Below are 21,657 nucleotides of genomic sequence, written 5' to 3' on the forward strand. Positions count from 1 at the left end.
TGGTTGTGTAGGGACATGAAAAGAATACAGCTTAACTTTTCACCGAGATAGTTCGGAGCAAAATACTTCACTTGTTGCATCTGCTAGCTGCAGGGTTGATATCTAGGGAATTTCTGTAGTTTGTTCATTAAAACTGAAACAGAAAATAATTAGAATCCTGCCCAAATGTTACTCTAGCTTGTATTTTCAGGAAGCTAGTCATATCTTTGTGCAGGAATATTCTAAAAAACAAGTTGGAAAACTGTCTGTAGTGTCTGTGAATTTTCCCAAGTTTGTTGTTGATTTGCCATGTTTTTCTTGCTGTTATCGTATCATTTTGTTAATGGGAATTTGATATAAAGTAAAAACACAGGTGTGCATGGCATGCAGTTTGGCATGGTTAATGAAAAAAATTCATTGACAACTAAACTGCAGTTAAAGAGAATATTGTTAGAGCTTAATAATGGGGCGAGGATATGGTGAAGATCTTCCAAAAGACTAAAACCTTAACATTGCTGAAATTTTCTTCTCTTACCTAGAGAATCTCTGAAAGCAAGAGCAGAGAAGTAGACTTCTGGTAACTAAGCAGTTCTTGGTTTTGTGTTACTCACTTCACTTCAGTGTTGAGAACCCACGGTCCCAGGCTTTTAGAATGATACCAAATGTACCCGCAGTCCCTTCTTGCCCACTGGTGTTCAGAAACGACACTTGCTGGAATGCCATTTCTGGTTCAACCTGCTCTCCGCATTCTGGCTGGGTGGACCAGTCACTCTGTTGTGAAACTTGAAATGGGATACCAAGCATGTACTTACCAGGAAAAAAAGCAAGCCAGTCTCTCTTGTGCGGTATTACTTTTGATAACACCTTTGGTATAAAGACACTGCGTGCACTGTGATGGGAAGTACTGATTAAAATAGCTTTTCGTTTTGCGGTAGGGTAATATAAATTGACGTTTATAGTGGGGAAAGGTAAGGCCTGAGTGTGTTTAAGCATAGTAGGAGTTTGCATTTTTGTGGAGGTTGTGATTAGAGACATTGTCAAGTCTTCTAGCCCTTCCTTGCTGTTTTTTTTCCTATTTTTTTTTTTTTTTTTATAATTTCGAGTTTCTTGCTTTTGTCTAAAGGGGACTTGGTCTTCAGGGAAAAAAAGAAAAACAAAACACTAATCACCATGCCCAGACAGTTGTACCTCTGAATGGCTTAAGCATAAGTCTGGACATACGACTTGAAACCTATGAAGTTTGTTATTACCAAGTTCACAGAATCAGAAAATTTGGGTTGGAAGGGACCTCAAAGCCCAGTTGGTTCCAGCCCACTGTCCCCAGCCGCACCCAGCCTGGTCTTGGGTACTGCCAGGGATGGGGCACCCACAGCATCTTGAGGCAGCCTGGGCCAGTGCCTCACTGTCCTCAGAGGGAAGAATTTATTTCATAAATCTGACCTAAACCTACCCCTTTTAGTTTAAATCCATTACTCCTTGTCCTATCACTGTGCCCCTTCTCAAAGAGTCCCTCCCCAGCTCTCCTGCAGCCCCCTTTAGGCACTGGCAGGCCGCTGCCGTGAGGTCTCCCCAGAGCCTTCTCTTACTGCTGCTGAACAACCCCATATCCCTCAGCCTGTCTTTGTAGGAGAGGTGCTCCAGCCCCTTGATCATCTTTTTGACCTTCCTCTGGCCTCATTCTAATGCTTTTGTGTCCTTCTTTTGCTGGGGCCCCAGGGTGGAGTGCAGGCTGCAGGTGGGATCTCAGAGGAGCAGAGCAGGGGGGGACAATCCCCTCCTTTGCCCTGGGGGCTGCGCTGCTGGTTCAGCCCAGGGTACAGGTGGCTGTCTGGGCTGCAAGCACACATTGCCGCTCATGTAGAGCTTCTTGTCAACCAAAGTTGATGCATTCCCTCGAGCTGTTTTATGGTTTTGGTGTAGTTCCTTCTTATTTTAGAGTCATCACAGTTATTTGTAATGCATGCTCTGAATATGGAGGGATACTGGGGATCAAATTATTTTATGCTTTGAAAGGAAGCTACTTGGTATTGTTACTGGTTCCCTCCTACAATGCTACTCGGCCTCGCGTTATACAAAGAAATACGACTCTGTGTAGTAAGAATGGTTCTGATCTACAAAGAGCATGTAGATGGGCTTTACTAGTAAAATAAAAATCTCATGTTCATAAAGGTACCTTGTTGTTCAGGAAGAATAAACGCTAACTTCCACAATATGGGAAAACCTACTAATAATGTATTGTACTGAGGAAGATACAACAAAATCTTGCCAGGAATTGGGCTTGTTTTGTTCTAAGCAGTTTCAGTGGCTGTTACTTGTACCAAAATTTCTCTCCTGCAGGAAGAAAATCTTACTCTACAGTATTAAACTTCACTGTTGAATAACCCTGGTAACACTTGTTATACGCGCATGTTGTTTAATTACATGGAAGTGCTTATATAAATGCATAAAATATGAAAATTGTTTTTTCATATTTTTCAGGCATAAATGAAATAATTTGTTCCTCTCTGGGTACTTGCATACTGCAACAAGTAACTTTGGTACATTTTTTTCCTAACAGACTTAAAAATTTATCTTCAGTTTAATTTTTTCATTTAAATGTGATTTTTTCCATGCTGTTCGTCAAACTAAACACTTCATGTTTTCTGTTTACTTTTAATTAGTGAGTTCATTTTGATATGAAGAACAGTATTTGTTAATTAATCTTTGCTAAAATGATACATAGTGGATAATAAACTTTATTTTATATAAGTTTTTGAGGCTTTGAAAATGTATTCTGTTGAGCTGTGAATTTGATATAACCTAGAATTTTTAGTGCTTTTAAATAATTTAAATTTAATTTAAAAGTTAAAAATAATAAACTGTGCTTTGCTGCCTCTTCTCTTAATTCCAGAGTTCATGCAGCTTCCCAAGAAGCTGCACAGGGAGAGCGTTCCTGTGAGTGAAGGGGAGGCTTTTTGGGGTAACTTCTATGCTGTCTCCATTTACTGCTTTGGCCTCCACCTTATAAATGCTGGTTTTGGAGCAGTTGAGGCAATAGGGAAAGAATTGCTGCTGGGAAGCATCCGGCTCTGCAGTAGCTTTGGCTGTTGCTGTACTGAGTGGCGGTGACTCTGTCTTGGTAGGCAGGCTGTGCTATTCATGTTTCTAACTAATACGGCAGCTCAGTCAGCTCTTCTGAAAATGCATCCCTAAATGCTTAAAAACATCTCAGGGCAGTAGCAAGCTGTAATTTAAGACAGTTGGTCACGAAACTTGGCTTTCAGATTGTGTAGTCCCTCCCCTGTAACTTTATCCGAAAGTGACTACCCCCAGTGGAGTAAGGCAGCAGCCTGAGCCGAAGGGGTTCTGCAACCACAAGTAGAGATGGCTTCAAACCGAGCTTCTTTTATGTGCTTCATGATAAGCATGCAGCATTAATATAAAGCACGCACTTGAATTAATCAGTGTTTCTTTGGTTTAAATGCTTGTTTGAGGTTTCCTTTGAATCACTTCCCCAAATCAAAAAGAGGCACGCAGCAGATGTTAGTGTGCTCCCGTTTAAAGGGAGGCCGGGGACTCGATGGATAACAAGCAGTCTGTAGGATTTTCTGTGTTTGGTTTAGTTCTGGTGTTTATTAGCAAGCTTTGGCAACTCAGCGATTTGCATTCTGCCGTGGGTGTGTGAGTATTTGTCAACAAATTTGAGTCTGGCAGGAACTGCGTTTTGGATCAGCTCCGTAACGCCCCGGCACTGGGGGATGCAGTGCGTGCCTTGGCCTGGTGGCTGCGTGGTGCTGCTGCTGCTCTGTGCTGTCCTGGCCTGTCCCGGGGCTGTTTGTCATCCCAGCTGGCGTTGCAGCCTGCAGCACTGACTTCCCCTGCTCCTCCTTTTCATTTGTTTCCTCATCAAATGTCTGTCTGTAGGGGCATTCCTGGAACTGTTAGTGAGTTGAGAAGATGCTTTGGGTTTTGACTAATGATAACAAAAAAAATTTCTCAACACCGTAGTTCCTTAAGGGGATGGCCAGTCTGGTCACACAAATCCTCACTGGATTAAAGGAGGGTTATTACAGGGCGGGAACATGCAGCTGGGGGCAAGGCAGGACTTGATTTGGTGTCAGCAGCTTTAGGTTTGGTTCAGGTCATGACAGAACTTGATCTAAGCAATTCTCTAGGCTCTCTGTACTGAAGTTGACAGAGTAGTTAACGGCACGTTTAATTTGTGTGACCAGGATGTGGAGTTGTGCTTTTCCACATTGTTCTCCTTCCCCCAAACTCAATAAAATTAATTTCCTTACAAAATGCCTTTTTTTTCTTTAGTCACGTTTGTAAGCAAAATGTTATGCTTTTTTGCAGAGACTACTCACGTTTTGTAGCAAGAAAAATCATAGATTGACCAAAACTGCAAGTAAAAGGGTTGCGTGCTCTAAGCGTTAATACAGCATACTCGTTCTCAAATGTTTGTGCAGTTCCCAAATTGTAGAGCTGGGAGTTAAACTCATACTTGAGCCAGTCCTCAAACCATATTTTGCAATCTCTTTCTGTTGGTGGATGCAAATATTTCTGTCTCAACAAATTTGAGCCTCATAAGCACGCTTGATCTATTTCTGGTAATATCTTGTGTAGAGCCTGGAGCAGTAAAGCTGCTGAGTATATAAGGATGGTAAGATGAAAATACCGGCCTAGAACTGCTGAGTGGGATGCTGGTTTTGCTAGGAGAGCTAGCTTATATTCTCAGGGCAGGTGATATGAAGTAGGAAAGAAATGCCAAGGGATTTTAGACCTTTGGAGAACTTAGTTTGCTGACCTGTGGCTCTCTGGGGACATGTTCTCTTACTGAACTGCTGTTCTCATGGGGAGCCTGATTCTTCTTGTAACTAGGGGAATTGCAATTTGGCAACCTTAAAGGCTTTGTGCACAACTGATGTATGTGAAATTGCATTTTCTTTACCGAAAAATGTGCTTCTACTGACCAACACTAAATGGTAAACACTGTTTACTATACTAGAGAAGCTTAGATGCAGTGGTTGAGCAGTGTACATAAAGTCACGTACAGGCTTTGTAATCACACACAGGGATTTGTGCCTCTTCTGAATCATGAGGAAGGGCATCTGGATGAGATGATGCCTGTGTGATTTCAGCTAAAAGAAAACGTATTTCTAATTCACATTTGTTAACATGGTTTTGTTTCTGAATTTAGTGTTCAGTAAAAACGATGCAATTCAGTTCGTTCAAGTGATTATAATGTAACCACATGAACTGGGCCTGGCTCTTTTTGTGCTGAGCTAGCAAAACTAAATGTCTTGTTTAACAAAATAAGAAAGTCTACAGTGCGTAGTTAACTTTGCCAGAGCTGCCAGAAGTCTTAAATTCATGTTTGAAAGGTGTCATCTCTTTTTATTTCTTTGAGAAAGAGTGACTATAGAAAATAAGTGACCTGAGACTTAGTTTAAACTGTATGACAGGATTGTATAATACCAAAAATAATATTTACAAAAAGAAACAAGTCTTACAAAAACCTGAAATTAGTTATTTGGGGGCTCAGTTGTGCAAGTATGTGGTATATACATCAGCCATCACTGTAGAAAGTGTGTTCAGGGTTCCTTGATAGGAGAATCTCCATGTTGGCTGTTTTTAAACAGGCATGTTTCAAATCAAGCTGCTTGGAAGGGCTCAACTAATGTTGTGCAGACTTGCAGACACACAGAACAGAAGATTACAATTATTTTTATTATTTTTTTTTTTTGCTGTGGTCAGCTTCTTCCTCTTCAGATAGTTTCTAGCCCAGCAAGTAGCAAACAGGGCTTATACGTCGACCTTCCACAGCAAACTGGCAAAAGTTTACAAATATGCTAGACTTAAATCTTAACTGGAATAGGTAATGGGAAACTGAGCTCTGCAGTTCTGTCTCTATCCATGTAACTAATGCCACGGTCATAACTTGACTTGATCAGAATAAATCAGAAGTGTTTTTTTGCACTGTTTCCATAATTTAGGGTGGTTTTGGTTGGTTGTCATGTGTTTGTTTTCTTTCTTTTGCTTGTTTGTTTTTAAACTGGCTTTCCCTGACTCACCAGTAAGTTAACCCTACAGTGCAGTGTGGGGTGTGAATTTCTGTATCAGGGTCTGTAGGAATTATTTAGCAACATTGCATGATTTGGTAAAGTTTGAACTGTTCTCACCAGTTCCTCTACTCTTGACTAAACGTGTTTCTTCAATAGCTGTGTTGGGACATAGCAACTGAAGGTATTAATTTGCATTTTTTCCTGCTTATTTCACTGCTCCAAACTCTGGGTTTCGGTCTGGGGAGGGACAAAAACAACTCTGCATCTCGGATATATTTTTTGTGTGCATCTACTATAAGTTTTCATCAAGAGAATCAAAAACCTTTGAAAAAATCTCCTTGGATATTGCTAGAATATTCCGGTGGGCCAGCATGTTACAGGGCATTTATTCTGCAGTGTGGCAGAAGCAGTGTTTAGAATCTTCTCGTGTTGGCTTCACGAGGTAAGGACGTGTTGAGAAGATGGGGGCTCTGTCTTGCAGTGGTCTCTGTTCCTGGATGTGAGTTAGCCAGGGTGTAGACATGGCTGGGGAATGATTTTGAGCATTAAAATACACAAATAAAATTCTTTTCTCTTGCAGTGTTCTGTTGAAGTACAAAATCTTTTTGGAGAGAGAGGTAGAAAAGAGTTTTTAATTACAGTTAATAAGTACTGAAAAAATCTCATCTTTTGCTTGTAGTTGAGTTTATCACGATTCTTACTTCCTCTGTAAATGCACCTTTTCTTCACATGATTACAAATGATAGCGTTGTTTTGCTTCTTCCTGCTGTTCTTGAGGACTTCAGTTTCTTAGTAATGGAAATTTAATATGCTGGTCTTCTGTTTTTATTTGGCAAAGAATCTGGTATGGCAAACAGCACTGCAGAAGACTGGCCAAGTAACACCAAGGAAAAAGGAGCGTTCTCTGGGTCACCATGTAGAGATTTTTGTAATCCTTTTTCTTTGCTTTTAGCATTTGCTTTTATATAAAAGCTGTACACGTTATAGGTGTGTTTGCTAACTCTTCAATGGAGAAAGGTTATGAAGGACAAATCGCTGTAAAAAGTTCCAACTTGTTAATTCCCAAGTCTTAAAAAAAAAAAAAAAAAAAATCTTCGATATTTTCTTGTAATTGAAGTTGCAATTCATAGGGGTTCAAATACTCCAGTTTAATATTTTGAAAATGTTTGCTTCTGTTTCATAGTGAGAACAGCATCGGACTGTCATTACATGATGTGGACTTCATTTATCAGCTGAATCTCAGTAGAGTGTTCCTGAATCAAAGATAGCAGCAGCTGCTGTGCTTTGTCCTGCAAACTGCTGTAGTCCTGCTGGTTCTTTTTCCCCTACACTGATCATAAAGTTCTCAGAGGACTTTTTGTAGGATTTCTTTTCATTATTTTTTCCTGCTCTCTGCTGATTGTGTGTTTTATAAAATGAGGGCTTGAGTCTTTATTAAGGTCTCTCTTGCCAGGAGCTGTGTAGCCAAATGGAAGCACAGTGGCTGTATTTCTTCCCTGTGGTGCCTAAATCCTAATTTGTCTTTAGAATCCAGAAAAGTTCCAGTTCAGTCTTACGTGAGATGAGAAGGGAAGGTGATGACAAGCTGGTGGTTTGGGAGTTTACATACCTAGACAGCTCTTGAGTCGAGGGAGACCTAGGAACGCTTGAGGAATGGGGCAGCAGAAACCTTGTGAAGATTAGCAAGGAGACCTCCGGGGTCCTGGCCTTGTGCTCTTGTGCATTCCTAGCAGACACAGCTGTGTCTTTTTAATTTGTTTCTTGATAAGGTTATCATTAGTTCAGCAAGTCCGGATATAATGCCTAGCTGAAGAAGAATATCTTGATACTTAGGGTTAGCAAGCATGAAAGAGGCCTGTTGTGCTTTTAAGTTGTCTTTCCTTTGCTGTTTTTAGTGTTGTCATCCTGTGTTAAGTGATATAAAAGTCCAAATTTTGTTTCCTAGCAAAGCAGCATTGGTAAACCACTTGTGCATGAGAACAAATCCAGACAGTATTGCAGCTAGTTAAGATGAATTGCTATTGTATTAATGACTCACAGTGGTAAAAGAGACAGACTGGGTTATAATTTAAATGCAGCTCTTGTCAAATGCCGCATAGAAGGCAAGATAAAGGAATTAATTGGTAGTTCAGAGAGGAAGAATGTTGTTTTACTATTAAAACCGATTGAAGTATTGCAAGTCAATTTTAATTTATGGCAAAACTAGCAGATCAGTAACATTGAAACCATAGGAGCAAAACAAATCCTGTGCATCTTCTAGCTGAAGTCTAGTGCAGCCTCGCAAACATCCATCCTTGTTTGAAGTGCATGACAGGAAACTTACTGTGCAAGTCCCTTTTGTGGGGTGCAGAAAGGGAGTTGGTCTGGGGCATCTGACTTAGGGAAGTGTCGTGGTTTAACCCGGCTGGCAGCTAAACACCACGCAGCCGTTCGCTCACCCTCCCCCCTCCCTCTCTGGGACGGGGGAGAGAAATGGAAAGTGAAGCCCGTGAGTTGAGATAAAGACAGTTTAATAAGACAGGAAAATAATAATAATAATAATAATAATAATAATAATACAATGATGATAATAGTACTACTAATAATAATATGTACAAACAAGTGATGCACAATGCAATTGCTCACCACCCGCTGACCGATGCCCAGCTTAACCCCGAGCAGTCCGGCCCCCTCCCCCCGGCTAGCCACCCCTATATATTGTTTAGCATGACGTCAGATGGTATGGAATACCCCTTTGGCTAGTTCGGGTCACCTGTCCTGGGTCTGTCCCCTCCCAGCTCTTACTGCACCCCCAGCCTGCCTGTTGGCAGGACAGAGCAAAAGTCTGAGGTGTCCTTGGCTTGGTATAAGCACTGCTCTGCAACAATGAAAACATCGGGGTGTTATCAGCACTCTTCTCATTCTAAGCCAAAACACAGCATTCCACCAGCTACTAGGAAGAAAATTAATTCTGTTCTAACTGAAACCAGGACATCAAGCAGTTTTTTCTCCTGTGGCCAAAGCAGTAAAGCAGGAGATGTCTCTAGAGTCCAGTGAACTGAAGTATTTTGATTTTTTTAATAATGTATTTATGCACCAGTCTTCTGCAAATGACATATCTGTTCAGAATGAGTCAGGGGTTTAGTCTGAGCATAAGTTGAATTACGTCTAAGATCTTCGTGGTTATTTGGTATTTACTTATCACTCGAAATGCAGATTTTGAAGGAACTGTTACATGTACATGTAAGTTAAGTGCAGCTGAGCAGACTCAACTGTTCAAGATCCTCAGGTTAACAAAGCCTGGGAGACACTTCCAGTCTGTAAAGTTTTTTCCCTTTGTAGCCCATTCTCCCTTGGGCTTTTAGATGTCTTCATTTCAGATTATCTGTTTGCATGCTTTCTGCAGTGTTCCAGAGAGTCTTGGGGTTTGTGTGTTTGTATGTAAAACTTGAAAGGTGTAGGGCTTCCTTTGTCAATCAAATGCTGACACTGCTTCTCCTCCTGCAGAGAATAAATCTTCTGAATCAAAACCATCAAAATAATTGTATTTTTCCAGGTCTTGCTCACAGTATGTGTTTTTTTTTTTTTGGTATGCTAGAAATGCTATGTGTTCGATCGTTTCAGACTCTATCATTTGTTTATATATGTTTGGGGTGCGTGCATACAGAGCTGAAATGAAGGAGGAAAAAGCTGTCAATGTAGTAAATTCAGGGCTGTGTATGAAACAGATCTTTCAGGCCTCTCCAAATAGGAAGAGGTTGTTAAGACTTTAGGGCAGAGTAATAAATTTTGACTTGGTCAATGGTGACTTTATCAACCTCCATATTTTTTCATGCAGATGTAGATGATATTTTATTATTTTACATCTGTTGGAATAGAATGGCCGGGACTGGGAAAGCTACCACATCCTTTGCCCCTACTTTGTATGGTCCAAATTCAGACCCCATTCTTCTGGAAGATCTTGTTACAGATAGAAGTATTCACTCACTGCTGTGTTCTGTGTATTACGAGTATTTTTAAAAGCAGCAGAGCCCTGGGGAAATCCTGTGAAAATGTTGATTAAAAGCAGTCTTGTATGATATAGGTCAGTATTTTTGTCTTCAGTTTTGTGATTCATGTTTTAGGGACACTTTTATTTAGTTTTATTACAAATTTTATTATAAATATTTTTTTCTATTTATTATAAAATTTTTAAATTTTATTCAAAATTGGAGTGAAATTTAAAAATACTCAGAGGACAGGAATTTTATGCATTTTCTCCTGTTACTGTAGTTTTTTTTTTTTGTCTTTTTTTTAAAAAGTATATCATTGCATGGCCATGGGGCTACGTTGGGCAAACTCGTACTGTACTGTTGCATGTCACTGACCACTGCAAGCTTTTCTTATCTCTGCATTGTATGCTCTTTTATTGTCAAAAGTCATGTTCTGTTAAGGAACTACTTTTGTGTTCCTGCTTAACATAGCCAGTAGCTCCTGGGAAAGACACCAGCGAGGTGTAAAACTGCAAATCTGTGCAACACAGGAGGTTTGGGTTGGCAGTGACCTCAAAGACCCCTTCCCACGGCCCAGGCTGCTCCCAGCCCCATGCAGCCTGGCCTTGGGCACTGCCAGGGATGGGGCACCCACAGCTGCTCTTGACAGCCTGGGCCAGGGCCTCACCACCCTCACAGGAAAGAATTTCTTCCTGTATCTAATCTAAATCTGCCCTCTTTTTTAGTTCAAAGCCGTAACTCCTTTCCTGTCCCTGCACTCTACCGTGCAAGTCCCTCCCCAGCTCTCCTACAGGCTCCCTTTATGCTCTTGGTTTCTGTGAGGTCTCCCCGGAGCCTTCTCTTCTCCAGGCTGCCCAACCCAAACTCCCTCAGCCTGGCTCCACAGAGAGGTGCTCCTGCCCTCTGACCATTCTCGTGGGTCCTCCTGGGCCCCAGAGCTGAACGCAGGGCTGCAGGGGGGGCGTCTCATGAGAGCAGAGCAGAGGGGCATGATCCCCTCCTGCACTCTGCTGCTGTTGGGGCACACCAGGGTACGGGCGGCTTTCTGGGCTGCGAGCACGCATTGCTGGCTCGTGGTCAGTTTTTCCCCAAACACCAACCCCAGGTCCTTCTCCTCGGGGCTGCCCTCAATCCACTAATTGCTCAGCCTGTGTGTAACATAATGTTACTTCTATTATTATGAAAAAAATATTTTTTCTATTATTTTAATTATTTAACTATGAATTAGTTATATTTGTGTTATTATTTTATTTATTTTATTATTTTTAACGTTACCATTAAAAGGTAATAAAAAGTACTGTTTAAATTGTTTGATATTCTTGAGTGCCTCACACACTTGGACACTTTTCAGACTTCGGGTAATTCTTATACCATAAATGTAATGAAGCATTTTCCAATAAAACAGGAGATTGAAACACAAAGTAGTTTGAGGAATGGGTCAAAATAACATATTCTTTATTAGCTCTTTAAGTTAGCATCCTTTTTTCTTCATATTTTTTTCCTCTGTTCCCTGTGGAATTTTGTTTTGTACTGTGAAGGAGATGTGATCAATCTTTTCTTCAGAAAAATTGCAACGTGGAGCAGAATCAAAGTTACCTCTGCTGGGAGAGTTTAATTCATTGGCAGCTGGATCAATTGCTTTAAGCAGATTCCCAGTGTATCTTCAGGAAAGTGTAGTGGAAATTGTTGTTCATGCTTTTTTTTTTTCAGCATTTCTAGGAATGTGTATTTCTAACATTTGTAGATTATAAGCGTATCTGCTTTAGCAAATGAAGTAGGGGAGATGCAAAAATGTTGATTTAATCTTTTACTGAGGTTTGTTCCCTCTTTAAAGAACTATTTTCAGAATGCCTAATTCAGGTAATTTAAACCATTAGGAAGACAGTTTGCTTCAAGACTAGATGACTTGCAAAAACAAAATCTTTTTTTTATCTAACCTTCCCCCGGTAATTTTGTGCTTCCAAGACAGGCCGATGAGTCTCGCAGTCTCACAGTTCGAAGCCCTTAGCCATGGTGGTTTGCTCCATTCCTATGTAGTGGAGAGTAAAATGAGTGGTGTGAACGTATCTGGGGTTTTGGTTTTTAAAACTTGAAACATTTTGCTAAAGATGGCGGGAGTAGCATGCATCAGGAATACGTTCCTCCACATAATTCCTTTACAATGGGAAGAAGATTCCCAGGTAAGGAAGAACACTGGATGGTGAGATCTAGAAAGAGGTTTCCCAGAAATAACATGAATGTTTCAGGAATGGGAAGGACATGGAAGTGCCCGCTGCTGGTCTCCAGAGCAGAGATGAATGTTGTTTCAAAGGATGAAAAAAGGGAGAATGTTTTGGAATGCCTTTGCTTGCAAAGTTTCAGCACCGAATAACGTGTTGGACTTGGTCTGATGTTTGTTATTTAGATCTACATTAAGAAACCCTTAAGTACAAGTTAAGTGCAGGGTGTTTTTTTTCCAGAAATGGTTATTCATCATAAGATTTTTGAAACTGGACAAGCACAGCTGTTAAACCTACAATGTATAACTGCTGTTTTCTTTCCTTTTAGTAACATTTCTCCAGTCAAAGGAAGCGGGCATTACTGATGTGTTGAACAATGACTCGTTATGCTGACTTTGCACTGTGGGGCTATCTTGTACTTTCTGCCTGGGAAAGCTGAATTAGTTCTTCTATAAAAGTTTTTTGTTTGTTTGTTTGTTTGCCACTGAATGACCTGAATCATATTTTGGACTCCAATGTGCTATTGCAATGCAAATAATTAGTTAATTTTCACTATTTGTTATACTGCAAAAATGTTTTCCTTTAAAGTTTGTTTAACTTTACAGACAGTTTTTTAGCTGATACAAGCAAGCTAAGGGAGAGACTGTAGAGACATTGGTCTCAAAAGCACAAGACAAGTTATAGGGTACTGGTAGCTTCAATATTAAACTGCTGTGTTTGTCTGATTCAAGTAGGAGTTCTTGGAGGTGACTGTTCCGTTTCGATCTGGTAACTGACTGCACAGGAAAACCTTTCATTTCTAAAACTTCTCTGGAAACGTCATTTGCTGTGTGTATATACACACGCCTGCACGCTATAGCTATGACATATGCAAAGATGACTTGGGTGTAAGGATATTATGTGAATAAAAACATGATATTTGGGGCATTATTAGAAGGACATAATTATGAGCAGCAGAGTTAAATCCTTCTGTAAATTCATAGTTTGCAACTGCATGTAGGAAGCTTTCTGTGATGGAGGCAGTGATCTCAAAAGCTGGAGAAAACATTTTTTTAAAAAAGAACATAAAACTTTCATTTCCTTAATCCTGTGTCATCTTGTGTTTTTGTCACATGGTTTTGTCACAACCACGACCTCAGTGAGCAGGGCCTAAGTGTGAAGAGGTGTAATTAACATTCAAATATGTCTTTGATAACCATAAACCTTTGTTTCCTCTGATACTCCTGTTAAGTGAATGGTGTTTGCAATAATCTAAGCCAGAGACTGCTTGCAAAAGCTTTGGGAATGTCCAGTCTAAAATGGCTCACATAGCAAATGTTTATTTATCTACACTTGAAAGAGATTTTTTTTCAGGAGATCTGTTTTTCTGAAATATGAGAGTGATGGGTGAATTAACCTGTTGCGTTGGAGCATTTCTCTAAGAAGGCATTTTTATATAAAGTCTTCTTGCAAATACCTAATCAAAGTGTTTTGGAAGCTGCAGCATGTGTGTCTCTGCATTCTGACTCTTGGTTCTTGAAATTAATTTTTCCATTGCCTATAAGGGAATACAGATATTGTGTGGGTTTGAAAAGTTACCTTTTTTTTTTTTTTTTTTTTGGCTTAAAGGTATCTTCAGACTTGAGAGTAGTTAGAACTGGATTTTTTTTTTTTCTAGTTTTCTTTTCCTAAGAGTTGTAGGAGAATCTGAGATAGCGTTGGGGTACTTGGCAGAACTTTCTCACGCAGGAAGTACGCCAGGAGCTTAATGTTTCAGTAGTGGTGTGGTGACAGTGATGTTACTAGGTCTATCTCCAAACACTGTATCTTATTAGGCTGCTGGCTACCGAGCAGCTTTCAGGCAAATATGAAGGCTTGTTTATGTAAAAGTTCTTTTTCCAGGTACACAAATTGGTCTAATAGAAGATGCTATTCCTGCCAACGGTCTTCAATTTTTTGACCTCATTTAAGGAAATGTCACTTTAGTTCAGACTTTTGTCTTCATAGCTAACAGCCAGAGGTCATCGTTGATGCGTGTTGCCGTTCACTTGATGCACGTTCGGTCAGCAGTAGGAAGGAGCGTGTGACTTGTAGGTTTGCAAAGCCTGTGCAGTGTCAGCTCTGCCCCATACCAACAACCGCGTGTTGGAAGGGCAGCCTGCACCTCGGCGCTATTTCATACCCTCTTTTATATCTAACGTGTCTCTGACCTTTATTTCGCTGTTTGAAAAATTGAAACATTTTCCAATTACAAAGATTAAAAAAGGCAAGATAAAGCTGTAAACTCAGTGGTTGAAATAGCTTTCCAGCTCCCTCAAATTGAGAGTCCGAGTACTTTAATTAAACAGGAAATTGCATTCATGGACACACAAGCAGATTTCAGTTTCTTGTTCTGAATTCTACCAGTTCCATTTTCATTCCTTTTAGTAAACGTGTGCTGACTCTGTGTAAGCATGTTAGCGTTTGTGCAAGTAAGGCTTCTCAGCATTGTTTGCTTTCTTCAATTTATGTTGGTTTAAAACTCATGCCAAAGTACAACCTGGGGACAGAGGAGTGCTAGCTGAAAATTAAGTTTGAGTTTTCACTGGTTCAGCATGTGTCAGTACTTAATCTGAAGTCAGTATTTACATAAAAAATATTTTGTAGTTTTCAGCTGTGAGGAGCTTGCTATGGTATCACTTGGAGATTTTACAGAATTAAAAATTACTTTTAGGCTAATTTTTCCTTGTCAGAAAAAAAATCTGTATTGCTGCTGGTGGTGAGCAATGGCATTTTGCTTCACTAGATTTGTACATTATTTTTGTTCTTATTTATTATTGCCTTTTTTTTTCTGTCACATTAAACCTTCTTTATTTCAACGCACATTTTTTTCCCTGTGTCTCTCCTTCACCCCACCTGGGATTGGTTGGTTGGAGTGAGTGGATGGCTATGTGGTGCTGAGCTGCTGGCTGGGTTAAACCTCAACAGGGGCGTTGTTTGGTTATTCTTAGAGCATCTTGAAAATTGCATCATTGATTTATTTTACAGTAATGGCATTGAAAGCGTACCTTAAGGCAGAAAGTGATCTGTGGTGTGTTTATTATAAACTATGTAAAGGAAATGTAATTTTATTTTTGCATCCTAGAGTAAGATTTTAGGGCAGTCCTTTAAAACTTCTTTCCTTGTTAATAGTTTAAATGGCAAGTACCATGGTGTTTTCTGCTGTATACTGAATCTGAAGTGTCACCTTGTTTGGAAGGAGCTGCTTGTTTCTTGCCTGTATTATTCTTATTGAGAACATCCTTTTCCTGCACAGTTAAGCAATAATAAAACAGACTTAATAGTGATCAGTTTCAGTACAAAATTCCTCTCAATACTTGTTCAAAGCAAGTTGATCACTTTAAGGTGAGTGATACGTGACACAGGAAGAAAAACACTTGTTCAGAGAACACTGCAAATGTAACTTAAAGAAGTCCTGTTTACTGCATAGAAGCATTATTTATACCTAAGTTATTGGAAGTACTAATATTGCAGCTTTATCATTATTGTGTAGTAACCTGTTGTTTCCCTTTTTTCAGTCTTTCAGAAACAAGATAGCCATGGCCACAGAAATTGGCTCCCCGCCCCGATTTTTCCATATGCCGAGGTTCCAGCACCAGGCGCCTCGGCAGTTGTTCTACAAAAGACCTGACTTTGCACAGCAGCAAGCAATGCAACAGCTCACTTTTGATGGAAAACGAATGCGAAAAGCTGTGAACCGAAAGACTATAGACTACAATCCCTCTGTAATTAAATATTTGGAGGTTGGTTAATTTTCTGGTTTTGTTTGAAAAACATTTTTCCTTCATGAAATGTGGAATTCCATTTTCCAGATGTCTGTAGAGCACTCTGGAATATCGAGAGATCTGCTGCATTTTCAAACTAAGTGACAAATGCCTGTAAACTTGGTACAGGGTGAACACACGTTTTTGGTCATTCGTAATAAAACTGCACATATACACAACTGGATTTACAGTTAAATTGTAAACATCAATTTTAACATTGTCTGTCTTGGAATTACAACTTGGGAGTGCATATGAATGTCTTGTGCGATGTTCTGAGTTCTTGGTGGGCACAACTCAGTGTAAACAATGTAACCATTCTTTTATTTTGAAATAAAAAGTTCTTGAAGTGGGAAATAAACCATTTCCCTTTGTCCTCAAAAACCAGATCACCATAAAATGTATTTTCATTTTAGTAAATAACACTGTTTTGAACTGTGGTCTCTGAAAATCCTATTCTGTACTCCTAAAAAATAGAGAGCAACTTTAATGAAGTTTTCTGAAGCAGTGGTTCTATGAAAAGTGATTATTTAACTTTCCTGATGGGGTGGTATTCATTTCTTCGTAAATAAAATTCTTTGATCAAGATGTACTCTACAAATGCTGACCATTAGCTCAGAAGACAGAGAATCAAATCTGCAGATAGAGGAATTGTTCAAATCTCAACAGCAACATTGCAAAGGTGTGATGAACTGAATTTGGTCTGCTGTGGCCAGTGCATGATTGTAGTTTGTAGATGTTAACAAATCAAAGATTTTTGTATTACTTAAATTTATAAGTTATTGTTTAAGATCTGTTTAAATACCAAATATTAAAACATTCTTAATATTTTAGGAATGCCCCCACCAAAAAAAAAACTCTAGTGGACAAATTGTAAAAAAAAAAAAAACAAAAAAACAAACAAACAAAAAAAAACAATTTGGTAGATCAGGACCTCTCTTTCACTGGCAGAAATAAGCTACCTTGTTCCCCTGTTTATTAAATACATATGAGAGGGAAAAAAAAAATTGTTTTGAATGCTTGGAATATACCAAAATTCCACTTCAGTTACTATTTCTAACACTAAGATGATTTGATGTGGTCCTAAAAAAAAGTGAATAACTGCTTATCCATAATTCCTTCTTGGCTTAAGAAATTCTGGCAAACTGTAGTAGTATATGCTAGAAATGTTTTAACTTATGTTCTAGCTTATGATTCTAATATGTACACATGCATATTGGTAATATGAAGCCAAAAGTTTTCATTTCTATTTCGGGGGGGGAGGGGTTTAGGTTGGAAATTCTGAGACATTTCTTCTCAGAAAGAGGAGTCAGGCATTGGGATGGGTTGCTCGGGGTGGTGGTGGCGTCATTGTTCCTTGGGCTGTTTAAGAAAAGGTTGGACTTGGTGCTTGGAGATGTGGTTTAGTGGGTGACATTGATAGTAGGGTGATGGTTGGACCAGATGATCTTGGAGGTCTTTTCTGACTTTAATGACTATTAAAATACTTTTTAAAAGTTGTTGTTGGCATGTCAAATTTAACATACCCAAGGTATTTTTATCACTGGGTCTTTTAATTGTTTCGCATTTCAATGCTATGTTATCTTTACTTGATGCTTAGGCCACTGTGCTTTGGGATTTGCCAACCAGGCTGTCAACACGTTATTTTCTGTTGTTTAACAGTGAAGTAGTGGTGATATGAACTAGAAGTTGTTTTCTTCTTTCCAGAATAGAGTATGGCAGAGAGACCAGCGAGATATGCGAGCAATCCAGCCTGATGCAGGATATTATAATGACGTAAGTAAAATCTTTCTTCTGAAACTGATGACATTCTGTAGATAAAATTGGTCCAGAAAATCAGAGCAACTCTGCCTGTCAGCTGAGATTATCTTTCTGTCCACAAGAGGTCTCAAATATATGAAGGGAGTCTTCTCCCTACATTATTTTGTTCTGTTGAAATCTGTCCATGAGAAACTGCAATTGGGTAGCCTTTTAATTTATGACCATAAACTCTCGTAACACAGTGAGCTTAGTACATTGCTCTTGAAGATGCTTGTTCTGCAGATTAGAAACGGTAAATCATACAGACTTCTGCTTCATACAGTCTGTTTCCACGGACTTACTCCTGATAATATTCCTGCAAACGAAAAACTTGCTTTTCTAGAAATGGGTGTTGAGAATGCATGCTTTCCTTCTAGTTAGAAATGTCACTTCTAAATCTCTTTCTCTTTTTGTAGTTGGTCCCTCCCATAGGAATGCTGAACAACCCTATGAATGCTGTAACAACAAAATTTGTTCGGACATCTACTAATAAAGTAAAATGCCCAGTATTTGTTGTCAGGGTGAGTATAGTGTTGGATTTACTTAGTTGTATTGTATTATTTTAAGGTCATGATATTCTTAACTGCAGAGAGAAACGAAGGATCAGATCAGTTAAAGCATTTTCAAATAAAACTAACATAGGATACACGGATGACTACTGTGCCTACTTATAGTCTTTTTGTGGAGGATTTTAGGGAACTAAATGGTAAGGTCTGAGTACAAAGTACTTCTTTCAGAGTTTGGGGTGCATTTAATCTTTTTTTCAGATTGTTTTGGGGACTAGTAATCAGATAAAAGGCAGTTAGGTCTTTGTGCACCTTGACTCCTGTAGCATCTTTTAACAACTTTTCCATTATGTCAACAGTATTGTTTAGTATCGTCTGCTAGGAGTGTGTTGATGCCAATAAACTGTTTCTTCTCTTTGGTTAAATTGTTGTTGTTGGTTCAACAGCAGGCTAGCTTTATTTTCTTGTTAAAAATTCAAAAACTCTGGTTTCTGCATTTTTGTCTATTTTGCATTCACTAGCCAATCACTTACTAAATACTAGTTCTGAAATTCGCTGGAAGAAGCTTAAGATTTATTTAGAGGATTGTGAAGAAATGCTACAGTTAAATCTTTAAAATTTAAAATTTAATTTAATTTAAAATTTAAATCTTTAAATTATTAAATAAATACAGTTAAATGCACAGTTAAATCTTTCTTTTGCAGTGGACTCCTGAGGGGAGACGCTTGGTTACTGGTGCATCTAGTGGAGAGTTCACATTGTGGAATGGACTGACTTTCAATTTTGAAACAATATTACAGGTAAATTCATCTGTCAAGGTCTCTGTGCATTTCCTTGAGGTCCTGGAGCATGTTTTGGGGAAAAATTTTTCACCTGCTCCTCATCGTGGGCCAGTGATCTAAGTGTGGTAATGGGACCCTCAGGGTGTTTTGTTGTTTTTTTTATTTTATTTTGCTCTGACCCTATGTCAGGCTGTGGCTGTAGACAGTTCACTTAATGCTTCTCATTCCATTTCCGTATGCTTTACTAACTGTTCTCAGGGACTCACTACTCACACTAAAACAACACAATTTGGAAACAATATGTATATATTCTTTATTTAGAGGGCAGTTGTATACAGTACAAGGGAATGTTTTTTTTCCCCCAACAAGAATTTATTGAATCTCACTGAATCGTTACTATTTTCATTTTTTTGTTTCATCTGTTTAAGTAGGAACTTGTTAAAACTTTGATGTTTGTTTGGGTCAGACAGTATTTGAACAAGTTTGCTAGATGTTTTGTTTCTGAATTTACAGGCTCACGACAGCCCAGTAAGGGCTATGACTTGGTCACACAATGATATGTGGATGCTGACAGCAGACCATGGGGGATATGTGAAATACTGGCAGTCCAACATGAACAACGTCAAGATGTTCCAGGCACATAAGGAGGCGATTAGAGAGGCCAGGTTTATACACAATATACCATTTTCTGTAGTACCTATTGCGATGATTAGACTGTTCTCTAAGTGTATTCTGGGTGAAGAAATGCATGGGTTCTGTCAGATTCTGGGAAACTTCCTGCACCACATAAACACAATATTTTCTTTTGTTTCCACATTCTCACCGTTTTGCTGGCACCTTTCTGAACTAGTATTGTCCCAGTATCCGCCTCTGCAATATGTTAGAGATGTATTTGTCTGCCGCATTTTGCACTGGTATTCTTTTCATTTTTATATGGTGACGATGTGTATCAGTTATTCCTTTTTATACGCACTGTGTAAGACAACAATTTCATTCCAAATAAAGAATTCAGTCTTTAATAACGTAACTGAATAAAATATAAAGCCTTCAGAAATAAAACACCTGCATAGTTCTCACAAAATAATAAAACACTAAATAAAGTGAAGAACTGCTTGGCTTGGTGAAGCCAAGACTTCCAGTAATACTAAATACCCACGCAGACTGCCACATACAGAAGTCTAATGTTAATACTGAACGGGTTCTTCAAGCCTGAAACTGTAAGCAAGCCATTGAAAAGAAGACCATAGGATATTCTCTTGGTTCAGTGTTGATGCCTCAGATGTGCAAATGTCTATGCATATAAAAAATGGAATCTAAAGTGATACTATCAGTAAGATGTAAATGAAGGGTGTCTCTAAAGCAAACCTGCATATAATCTTTAATAAGATACGGAAGTAGAAGAACTGTTTTTAAAGTAAGCCTGAAGAGAAGCTGCAGACCCCAAATGAAGCTAAAGCAGTGTTTCTTCAGGTTCAGGTGCTGGCCCTTGGTGGTAAAGGTTCACTGCCACTAAAACGTGTTCCACTAAAGTCACCATTTTTCTTTGATAGGATGTAGCATTTTCTATTAGTTTGGTTATGAAAAGTGCTTATTGTTGGATTCAGTTACTGTCTGACTATATTGTGGCCATACATTGAATTTCTCTACTATTTTAAGCTCTCTCCTGATCATAAAGATCCTAAGATTTCAAGAGGGCTCTCTCACGGACTTTCACTGCATCAGAAAGGGAGTGAGTGCTGTCAGTTGCTGGGGATGTTCTGGCCTTAATCACATGGCTAAATAACTCCTTGCTTTTCCAGTGACTTCCATCAAGAGATGATGACTGCTCAGTCTGGAGGCTGCTTCTGTGTCTGTAGAAATCTTTTCAGGGTGTCGATGGGGTTGGCAGTAGAAGGGATATTTTTCCAAATTCCATTTACAATAAGTTTTATGTTTGTTTTATATATTATTTTTTTCCAACTAGCTTTTTCCTATGACCAGCTTTCCCTTATTTTTGCTTTTCTGCTGCAAAGCACCTGTGACCGAAGAGTTTTTTTCCCAAGAACTGCTCTCCTGTGCCTCTACACAGTGTCACTTTCTATTGGTATTGCCAAACATGAAAATCTAGGGTGACAGTTCCCAAGTCATTGGCATTGCTTCTCATGCTGCAGAGAAGGCACTACTATATGCAGTCATAGGTAGGAAGGTGCTAAGAATAAATTCTGGAGTTCTCATTTCACCGGGGACTGCAGTGCAATAGTAATCCTATGCTAAATTCATGTCTTGTGATGAAGTGGCAGGCACCGTATTCACTTAAAAGTCCCTATGTTCAAATGCATCTTTCAGTGTATAACACCTTACAGTATAATTTTGCCCTGTCTGAGAAGCATAGATAATCTGTTAAATGCTGACTTCTTTCCCCTGCTGTGTGTCTTCATGTAACAGTTTCTCACCCACGGATAATAAATTTGCTACATGCTCTGACGACGGCACTGTTAGAATCTGGGACTTTCTACGTTGCCATGAGGAGAGAATTCTTCGAGGTATGTGTACCAAAAGTACTGATGGGGTATTTCAGAAGGGGGAAAACCTTTTTTT

General features: G+C 39.2%; 1 protein-coding gene across 8 annotated transcripts in view; it reads left to right on the forward strand.

Annotated features, from left to right (window-relative positions):
• The window catches only part of WDR33 (WD repeat domain 33), a 67,721-nt gene that overhangs the window by 2,088 nt on the left and 43,976 nt on the right, over positions 1–21,657 (forward strand). For all 8 annotated transcript variants that reach the window (XM_032193592.1, XM_032193593.1, XM_032193595.1 and 5 more), the window contains exons 2-7: positions 15,750–15,974; positions 17,700–17,768; positions 18,209–18,313; positions 19,003–19,098; positions 19,594–19,745; positions 21,505–21,602. In XM_032193592.1, the coding sequence (XP_032049483.1) occupies positions 15,771–15,974; positions 17,700–17,768; positions 18,209–18,313; positions 19,003–19,098; positions 19,594–19,745; positions 21,505–21,602 (724 nt within the window). In that variant the 5' untranslated portion in view covers positions 15,750–15,770. The remainder of the gene's footprint in view (positions 1–15,749; positions 15,975–17,699; positions 17,769–18,208; positions 18,314–19,002; positions 19,099–19,593; positions 19,746–21,504; positions 21,603–21,657) is intronic.

Source organism: Aythya fuligula, chromosome 9 (assembly GCF_009819795.1).
Source record: "Aythya fuligula isolate bAytFul2 chromosome 9, bAytFul2.pri, whole genome shotgun sequence".
Taxonomy (NCBI): domain Eukaryota; kingdom Metazoa; phylum Chordata; class Aves; order Anseriformes; family Anatidae; genus Aythya; species Aythya fuligula.